At 33.7% G+C, this 10,812-nt stretch overlaps 1 protein-coding gene across 15 annotated transcripts; it reads left to right on the top strand.

Moving 5' to 3' along the window:
- The first annotated feature begins 838 nt into the window (after positions 1-838).
- Positions 839-7,002, top strand: LOC108218354 (uncharacterized). 15 transcript variants are annotated; one of them, XR_010290881.1, is made up of 7 exons: positions 851-1,410; positions 1,952-2,017; positions 2,880-2,921; positions 3,082-4,162; positions 4,345-4,774; positions 6,181-6,246; positions 6,326-7,000. XR_010290881.1 is itself a non-coding variant. In XM_017391270.2 (5 exons), the coding sequence occupies exons 1-4, from the start codon at positions 1,366-1,368 to the stop codon at positions 2,908-2,910; spliced, it is 450 nt and encodes a 149-aa protein (XP_017246759.1). In that variant the 5' UTR covers positions 839-1,365; the 3' UTR covers positions 2,911-2,921; positions 3,082-3,618. The 15 variants fall into 15 exon arrangements, 2 of the variants coding, with proteins under 2 accessions (XP_017246759.1, XP_063947098.1); XR_010290878.1 differs by adding an exon at positions 2,200-2,264 and having other exon boundaries at positions 851-2,017; XR_010290879.1 differs by having other exon boundaries at positions 847-1,410; positions 2,200-4,162; positions 6,326-7,002.
- The last annotated feature ends 3,810 nt before the right edge of the window (positions 7,003-10,812 follow it).

Here is a 10,812-nt window from a genome sequence, read left to right as displayed (position 1 = left end):
TAGTGCAGTCTGGGTTATTTTCTCTTGTTTTTCATCTTTTTTGCTCTGGTTTCATGAAAAGTTATCAGATCTGGGTCGGGGCTTATTTGGTATAAGTTGAGAATGGAGTAGGGATTTGAGAGGAGAATAAAATTGGAAGGTGGAAATGCCTAGCCCCCAATTTCTAGTTTACACGACTAGAGTTAGATGAGATATATGAATTAGGTTAGGGCGAGAACCCGAACATTAAATTTTAAATAGATTTTCATAATTAAAATCTAAAAAAAAATGAATTCTAAATTGTAGTAATTACCCGTAATAATGAAAGCCAAGTTAATTTTATTTACAAATTTACCAAGCATAGAAAAACTAAACACATGGATAATGTTGTAAAAAATTCACTCGCTCAAGTCGTGTGATTCTATTGTGTTCTTGCAACAACAATTATATATGGGATTTTTTTTGTTAAATACTTAAGTCTAGGAATTTTGTTGCAAAAATATTATAATTGTTTAAAAATATTTATAAATATACTAACTTACAAATAAAAATTGCAATAATATAGTATATATTTTTTAAAATTACGGTGGTTACATTTGTAATCGTATCCGTAACAAATGTAACTTTGAAAAATCTATTTAAAGTTACATAATAAATTGTCATTGTTTATAAAATTCGAAATACAAATTAAAATCAACTAAAAACAACCACATAAGTTTCAATTATCAATATCAATCAATATCAATCAATCAATATTCAATATCAATCAATATCAATCAATCAATATATTCTAAATTCCTGCTAATGCCCATTTAGCAGATGGATATAAACCGACCCAACAGTTACTTTTCTACCTACATTCCTGTAAAATGGGTTATCTGACCCATACCCATTTTTTAATCAAATCATTAGCAATTTGAACCACGTTAACCCATATACAAGCATCACTTTGTAACTTCCTCCTCCCATACTCTCACCAATTTAGCTTCCATTATCTCACCAACATCAATTCAAATTCTTCACTTCAAATTCTTCACCGTGGAAACCATCTTCTGTTTTCGTCCCAGGATAACCAATTTTCATGAATGCATCTGATGCTCATTGATCTTCTCTCCAATAACAATCCGTCATCTACTTTCTTCTTCCCAAGAACAACCTATAATCTACTTCTCAAAAATCATTACTGATATTTTTGAGACGTGATCTCAGGCGTACAATCTGTGGAGTAGTTGCAGCACGTTTTTCTTCCTTCTCTAATCAGTCACAGAGCACATCGAGGCTGCACACGACATGTCCGGTATGTTTTCAGACATTCATTGTCGATGAATCCGCTTTCCGATTTGTTGTTTGTCTTCCGTATTTAGCCATGTTTGGGATTTGCAAGTAATGCATCCATTCCACGAAGACCGTCATCTCCTTCCGGCGGTACCGGTAAGCCTGCTTTGTCCTTCCTTCATTGGAACTGTTGTTGTGTGTGCTTTGCATCTTATTCTTGCTCTGCCACGGATCACTACACCTTGGAATGTTGTTGAATCTGTTTTCCTGTACAATTACATCAAGTGTTTGATAAAATGCACCAATGAAGAAGATGACTTCCGCATTCAAAGTAAGGATGATAGTTATTTTAGGGAATATTCCAATTTCAGATAATGATTTTATTATAAGTGATTTTACGGGTCAAAAGCAAAGGCCTGCTATTATACACGATTGTTAAAGGCTATACTATCATTTTAAAGGCAATTTAAATTCAGGTGATGTGAATATAGACTCAAAAATGAGTCTGATGTTAATAAATTTATCCTATTGGTGTGATGCCAATTTCAAGCAGCTAATTCCAATGGTAATACCAAGCAAATATTTGACACTGCTCCTCGAGATTGAATGGTAACTATGCTTTATGTTATGTTTTCGTAAAATATTGGATGTTTGTTCTTGGGCTTTACATCATGTAAATTATCCGTTTACTTTGAAGGTTTGACAGGAGAAAACTGTTTGGCAATCCAAGCACCAACTCAGAGTCGCCCAACACGTGGTCATGGTGAATTTTTCTTTGTTCTATCCCCTAAATTACTTATGTGTTTAGATTTTCTGTTCTCCTTTGTTGTATTGTAATTATATCCCATCTGTTATTTGTCACATTCAAATCCAATTTAAATACTTAGCAAGTCGTAAGATATTTGTTGTGTGGTTTTCGATGTACTCCTTTGTATCCTATTGCAGATACGGTTTTGAAAGACACAACAAACAAATATGTTTTGCCACCTCCGAAGAGGCAGGCTATGGAGGTCCTTCCATGTTTTGATTTGTTCATCCTTTGTTGTTCTTGAAATTTTCTAAACAAAATATATGTGTATGATCTTTGGTATGTACAATAGATTTGGTTATTTTTGATTTAGTCCGTATATAATCATATGCTTATATAATACATGATAATAATTATTACCATTATTTGTTCCTCTTGCTCTTAGAGTCAAGCTTTATATTTTTAGATGATGAGTTCATTGCTAAGATTTTTGATTCTGTCTATCAATGTTATTAGGCTATATGTATTCTCATTTCTTAATGTTGTCAGTTTGAATAGCCTTTTTGAATGTGGCTTTTATGATATTTTAGCCAGATATCATCAATAAACATATACACAATATCAAATATCATCAATAATTTCAGCATCTTTATATATTTTGCTTTCTTTATACAAATAATTATTGCCAGAGCCTAATGTGCCGGTGCGGACATATGTGGCAGCCGGGCCACTAATACCACCAACATGGGCCTCAAAATTGTTGTAATCCAGCACATGATGTGCAGATTAAATTTGATTGTTTTAGCATTAAATATATTGATTTTTTCCAAATAATCTGTATCTCTTATCTCTTTAATAAGTTTGATGTTGCTTTCAGCTCCACGCCCTCTTACACCGAGTCCTCATAGCACAAGACAAGGTTATTGTCAATATATTTCATGCCTGATTTTGTTTTTCTAATACTGACCTTCGCATTCATGAGTCTTGCCTTCAATTTCTTGCATCTGTAGTCGATTTACTGCGTCGTTATGCTAATTCAGCAAGTTGGTTTGTTTTGTCGTATTTTATGACTTCCATAGACTTGTGGGTTGGATATATGAATCTTGGTAAGCCAGACAGAGTATGTGCAAAGTGCAAGGCTCAAATGTGGAATGAAGAGAGGAATAATAAGTCATCAAAAAACAGCACACCCACCTTTTCTATATGCTGCAAGGACGGTTAGGTGCAGCTACCCCCTGAGAGGCCACCTCCTGCATATCTTGCATCACTTCTGCATGGCGGTGAGAAGTCTGAACATTTTAGGCTGAATATTCGAGCCTACAATTCCATATTTCAGTTTACTTCTCTCGGTGGAAAAATTGATCGTAGATTGAACAATGGAGGAGGGCCTTACTGCTTCAAGCTTTGTGGACAGAATTATCACATGATTGGAAGTCTGAAGCCCAAAGATGATGAAACACCTAAATTCTGTCAATTATATGTTTATGACACGGACAATGAGGTTCAGAATCGATTGAATGCAGTCCCTGGAAGTGATGTTCTTGATCCTGGAATTTGTTACTATATATTATAATTAAGTGATGGAATGGAATATTATGTATGTTTCTATTGATACATTGTTTGTGTCGTTAAAGAAATTATACAGAAAAAAAATAAAAACTCATAGCAACTTAAATACATAAATACACACACACACACACACACACACACAAATATATTACAATACTTCTTATAAGATTTAGTCCCATTGTATTATAAACTAATTTCCTTTTATATTTATTAATTATATGTTAAACTATATTTTATTATATTTATCAACATCAACATCAATCAACATCAACATATTCTAAATTTGTGCTAGCACTAGGTTTTATTTTTTACTGAAATTACCCCTCCATTTTCTTAGGCGTTCACTATGTTCTGGGGCATTTTAGTATTTTTCCCTTTTTGTGGATCTTCAATTACCCATCGGATCTGACCCGGACTTCTCCTATACGATTTGTACGAGAGGTGCTTACCATCGGGTCGGTGTTTCTTTACTGGGTTTTGCCCAGTTCTCTGCGGTTTCTTTCACGCTAATTACGAGGAGTTGGGGTAACTGCTGGCGGAAATTATGGCGAGTATACATACTTTCCTTTCTTCTGGTGGAAAAAACTTCAGGTTTGCACAACCTTCACTCAACAATTTTGAATTTCTTGCTTTGTTATGTATGTTATATGAAATTGATTCATGTTTTTGTGTGATTACCGCTTTACAGTTTTTTCTCAGTTCTGTTAGTTTTGTTCTTGATTGAGGAATTTTATTTTTGTCCCTTTGCTTGCCATTTCTGTGTTCCGTTGCAGGTCATGATATATCTACGGCTTTCAAGTCTTCCGGAAATAGTTGTGTTTTTAATAGTCAATCAATATCTGGTCATCGTTTGCCTTATCTCAATCATTCTTTTCCAGATTTCTCAATATGTTGATGCATCTAAATAATGTACCATGAAGCGTTCTTCTCTCACGTGGTTTAATTTATCTTCACCTGCATTTAATCATGATAGTGTAGGGGATTTTGTAGACAGTACACCAACTGCAAGAAAGTTGAATTTTGTAGTTCTCTGTATATTGCTCTCCTCGACCTCTGATTCTCGCAAGAAACGTTCGTAAAAAACCTTCACTCTTCCAGCGTCTAGGATTGATCCGAGCAAAAAAGAGGCGTCTGACAGAGATCAACAACTATTGAGGTTTTTCAATATCGTTACGACTCTTGGTTTATGGGTGTCTAACATAGGTAAGTTTTGAATTTTATTTGACATTGCTTGATTTATTGATCGAATATACAGATAGGGGATTCTCATGTTGCTGCACTTAGAAAGCTTTTTTCGGTAGATAATATAGGTGATTGCATCATTTTGTAGATTACATGCATATACTGCTATTATTACTCTTAACTTATGCTTTTTAAGCAAGACCTCCACTTAACAGTAATAAGCACGCATACTCTTGTATAGTATAATAGAAATGGGTGCTGCATTTGAAAAGGTAATCTGCCTTGTGCTTGGGCCCTCTTTCATTCGTATAACAATTATAATTTATGCTAGATAGAAAGGAATCAAGAACATAATTTTATATATTGACTCTCGAATATATGATACAGAAATTTCCTCTGAAACAATGTTCGATGAAACTATAATATAGACTATTTGCCTGCAATGTCAGGCATCAACCGAAACTTTGGTCAAACAACACCACCTTTGGAACATTCTGGTGAGAGTTTCATATACTTTCAGTTTGCTAACATGTATTAACATTGTCTATGTTATATGAAATTGATTTATGTTTTTATGTTATCAATTTTGTGTTCCTAATTTTTGCATTGATCTGGCCGAAATATAACTGTTGTCGGCTCACACTCTTCATCAAAGAAAGGTATAGTTCTATTCTCATTAAAATCACTTCAGATATTGAGCACGATTGGATAGCCCAAGTGGCGGTCATATCCTCTGTTGTCCCGGGACACCCGGGTTCGACTCTGGCTCACCCCGAGAATTATTAGAACATATACTAATTTGTAAGGCATATAAGCCTGCATTGTCAAAAAAATCACTTCAGATATCTGGGATTATGTGTTTTTTGTTATTATTTTTTTCCCATTTTGTGATGGGTTTTTGAAACTCAATACTTTCATTCTATTTGATCAAATTAATTTTGATTTCACAAAGTTGAAGTTAATATTGTTTCTTAGGTACTTGCTATGCCAGTGTATAAGGCAACTGGTAAAGTTTTTTAGAGCTAGAACCAAGCAGTCATTGCATAAGACTAATTCATTAGATGCCGTGTTCGACTCTGAAAACAGTTTTGATGTAGAGTAGCAATTGCATAGGACTAACCCATTGGGTGCCATAAATATGTTGAACTAACTTTTGTTGTAACATTGGTTTCTCCTCTTATTTATCAAAACCTTTTTTAAGATGCATTTTTCTTAGGAATCGTATTGAAATGGGTAAACAGTAATAATCCTTTAAGGTAACTTTGTTCACATTATAACAGTTTCAATGGACTAGCTGTAAATTGAACACGCTTGATAGAAAATGCACTAGCCTACACAAACAAATTGTCACTTCCTATAGATTTACTGTAATTTTTTGGTATAGCAATTCCTGTGGACTTGCAGCTTGACACATTTAAAGTTTACAGGGCACAAAGCTACTTGACCTGACTGTAATTATCACTCTGGCTCCCACTGCTTCATTTCCACATCTGGTAAGGATTTGTATTTCCATGTGCAATTTTTAACCTATAACGTCCCAATTTAGAAGTTGTGAATGCGATGTGTTTTCAGGCCACAGAAGACAGAGCTGCAACATATGTAGCTGACTCTTATCTCACTAAAACAAAAGATGTATTTAGTAGCATTGTTGAAAAGGGTTATGTTCTAGGTAAAGCATTAGCTGTTGGAACTTCCGACAAAGTTCAAAAAGTGGATCAAATCTATCAAGTCTCCCAGCAAGTTAATTCGGCAGTTGCCAAATCTGCTGTAATCAGTAACAAGTATGTATCCATAGGGGCTTCATGGGTGACTATCACATGTGATTCAATTGCCAAGGCTGCTGCAGAGGTTAGCCAACATGCTATGGAGAAAGTGGCACTTGCCGAAGAGGAACAGAGAAGAAAAACGACTGGTGAAGAGGAACAGGGAAGAAAAACCATGTAGTGCTCTTTAAAATTATGCTTCTAACCCCTACATAGGCTCATATAGAATCTAGATTCTAGCACATTGTATCCATGCTCCCCTGCCAATGTTTAAGCAACTGGTAAGGTCAATTAAATTAACAGGATACATTGTGGAGGTGTCTACTTGCTTGGTTGCGAGTTGGTGTAATATTTTTATCTTGCCCAAGGGGAAAGAGAGATTATAAATGATTTTATTCTATTTTTTGCATGTATTTTATATTGTTTATCCGATTGTAATATTTCATGCATTAAAAGAATTTTAATCTTCAATAAAAAAAATTAGTAAATTAGTTTATTTTCACTTTGTATAATTGATAATACAAAGATAAGATGAAGAATCTTGCACGATTAATAATCTCAAGATTTTCATTTAATGAAATATTTGCTGATTCATAGGTTGTTGGTTATCTCAGAAATAACGTTTTTTAGACTTTGTTAAGACTACTTTAATTGTTTACGTTCTTTTTAATTTATTTTTATAGACCACAAGTTTCTTTATTTATTTAATTTAATATTTTTTAATTGTTTTCGTGCCCATGGTCAAAAATACACATTGATGATAAGGATTTTTTGTTTCAAAACCATGCAATGTACAGCTCTTATGAAAAATTAAATAAAATGATCAACTCCATGGGCGAAACACGGACAATATTACATGAGTTTTTTTTTGTCTCGATAAAATTTGAATTGCATGAGTTTTTTTTGTCTCAACAAAGTTTGAACTACAATTCAAGAGAGGAACTTTAGAATCCTCGATGAAACCTTGAAACTTCTTACTAACACCACCATCACCTTTCTGTCGTAACACTTTTTTCGGTGAAATAAGGAGTAAAAGCAATAATAAAATAGTGTCATATATTTTCTCATATACATTTTTTTATATAATGTCATATATATATATATATATATATATATATATATATATATATATATATATATTAAAGAATTATAATTCACTCCATTAGCATGATTTATGATATAAATATATTTTCTTAATAATAAAAAAAGACATACTTAAAGAGAAACTAATAATTAATCTTTAAAGTGATTTTGTTATTTTGTATGATATCAGTACTGAAAATAACTCTAAAATTTATGCGTAAACATAAACTTCTGGAAATTACAATTTTATTTTTATTGAATAATTTAGGATAAATTTAGAATTTTTCACATTAAATTTCCGTGTGCGAAGCACGGGCAATAATTTAAGGATTTTCGATAGAGTTTGTTTCAGAAATTATTTTCACTGTTTGCTATACATTGTTCTATCCTAAATGCATGGATATGTGAATATCACAATACTTTGAGTAACATGCCTTTGATGTTTAGAAATTAATTATTTACATATTGTTACGAGAAGTAGTTTCTAATTGTGATATCTGTTTAAAAATTAATTATTTACAGATTATTATAAGAATTAATTTCTAATTATAATATTCGTTAATGATATATTTTTTTGTCACCATTGAAAACCGATTTAAATTTATAAAAATTCAATGGAACATTAACAATTTCCGTGTGCGAAGCACGGGCAAAAAACTAGTATAATAAAACCTAACATATCAATTTCGTTTTTTATATAAAAATATATATTATAAAAGAGAGACTTCCAAATTTTACTCTATTCACTCTTTTTTATTACTAACATATTCTAATAATTATTGATTGGAGATAAATTAGATTATAATCTTTTTTGAATATACTTAATATGCTTAATGACGAAGTTCATAAATATATAGTCAATAGTAAAGAAATTGAAATTAATGTGACTAATTTATTTATTTAAAGACTATAAATAAATATACCTACAATTTATTCAATCAAATTCATATTATGAAATTCTATTATTATAAATAGAAACACAATTTTATTTTAGTAAGTACAAGACAGATGAGAATTTTTAGTAATATCATATGTGTCCCACGTATGATATTTCATGTTTCGTATAGATTCCAATCACAAATTTTGCGGTGAACAGTAAAATGAAATGGGTAACTGATAATATTTATATATAATTTTGTGGTTACTTTGTTATATTTGTATATGTTAATTATGTTTGTTTTAATTAACCAACAAATCGAATCAATGAGGTTGACAAAAAACTAAAAACAGTTTAAGAAATGAGGTGGAGTCTTATGGGCTTGGGGTCAATTTTTTGCGATAAGAAAATCATAACACGAGCCAGCTGAAATGAGCATGCCAAGATCTCAGAATTAATTTGCAAGGATGATAGTAGCCTTTGAGTTCTATTCACCAAGGTTTCAGTATCCGTGTGCGAAGCACGGGCATAAAGCTAGACATTGTTTATTTTATTTGGATTGATCTGTGAAATTCACGTTGTTTTGAGTTATATATATGTGATGCTCAAAAAGTAATTGTTTACGAGTTATTATGAGAAGTGGTTTCTGATTGTGATATCCGTCAGTGATATATTTTACTATTATCGTCGAAAACTTGTTGAAATTTTGAAAAATTGAATGGAACATCAACAATTGCCGTGTGCGAAGCACGGGCAAAAAGCTAGTATTAGAAGTAAACGCAAATTCATGTTATCCCGACTTTCAATCCATAGACCTCCTCTCTACACATTCTCGTTTGCTCTGAACCAAACCAACTGCTACTCTCGATCAAAATATCATATAAACACAAAAATCAATAATAAACACAAAAATCAATCACAAAAACCGAAAATAGCTAGATATCTGTGTGCATCGTCCTTTATAAGATTCTTGATAGCTTTGAGAGATGCATATATCTGTTGCACCGCTTTCTTAGCACTAGCACTGCTTGGATCGCTGTCTCTTGCTCCCTCTCTTTGATATGATTGAATTCATTTCTTCATGCTTCACATATAACACAAAAAGTTGTGTGGCGGCCGGCGGGGGATCGCAAGTTTGTAGGTTACGCGGTGGGTTGCAGGTGAGGGTAGGACGGTGACGAATGTGGCATGTACAAGCCAGGCTGTGCAGGGCACTAGGGCAGGGATAAAGATGGCTTGTAAATATATATATTTTTTTGTAAAAATATAAAAGTTACATTTAGAGCATCTCCAAGAAACTCTTAATTTAGGCTTCTAAGAGATTTTAGGAGGGAGAGGAAAATTGTTACTCCAAAAGACTCTTTTTTTGCCGAAAGAAGAGAGAACTTTTATTACTTCAAATCATTACATAGAACGGTAAGGAATTCCGGATGGACATTTTCCTTTACCCACTTACGATCAGCTAAAGAAGAGCTATAACTCGCTAGGTAGTGAGCTACGCTATTCGCAGACCGTTTAACAAATCTTAACATCACGTTTTTATCCTGTAACTCCACAAGAAGCTGCCTGCACTCATCCACCAGTCTACCTACATAAGAAAGCGTGGCATATGAGCTTCGAATCCATTGAACCATTACCAGGCAGTCTGTCTCTACTACCACATCGTGTAATTTATTCTGTTTTACCCAGCTTAAAGCTTCGCGGATCCCCATTGCTTCAGCTGCTTCTGGACTGACCATACCTTGATAACACCTGGACATTGCTTCAACCAAGTGTCCGTTGTGATCTCGAATGACTTGAGCATGGCTGTATCTGTTCATGTTGCTAAAGAGTGCCGCGTCAGTATTGATCTTAACCTTGTTACACATCGGAGCTTGCCAAGTTACTCGACCATCTTCAGGGAGGATATAGCCTAAAGAATTATCAAAAGTTTTATCTTGGACGAATTGCCATTGGTTAAGAACGGACAATGCTGACTGAACTACCTCTGGAGCTGCTAAACATCTTTGAGACCAAACTAAATCATTACGATTCTTCCATAACATCCAACAGAGCATTACTGAGCCTATGATTGAGCTAGTACTGTTCTGATCAAATAGCAACTGAAGCCAGTCCCCAAAAGAATAATATGAACCTGTTACCCCGGGAAGGGCTGCTATAGACCTGCAATTTTCTGCAAATGGGCAAACCACTAACGAGTGCAAGATAGATTCCGGACCTGCGTTACAAACTGGGCACATATCATCAACACGAACTTGCTTGATGCGGAGGAGGTCCTTGGTGGGTAAGCAATTATTTACTGATCGCCAGAGGAAATTTTTTACTTTAGGAGGAAT

The sequence above is a fragment of the Daucus carota genome, chromosome 4 (assembly GCF_001625215.2).
Source record: "Daucus carota subsp. sativus chromosome 4, DH1 v3.0, whole genome shotgun sequence".
Taxonomy (NCBI): domain Eukaryota; kingdom Viridiplantae; phylum Streptophyta; class Magnoliopsida; order Apiales; family Apiaceae; genus Daucus; species Daucus carota.
The sequence above is the reverse complement of the archived record's forward strand: the minus strand, read 5'-3'. Positions and strand labels throughout refer to the sequence as shown.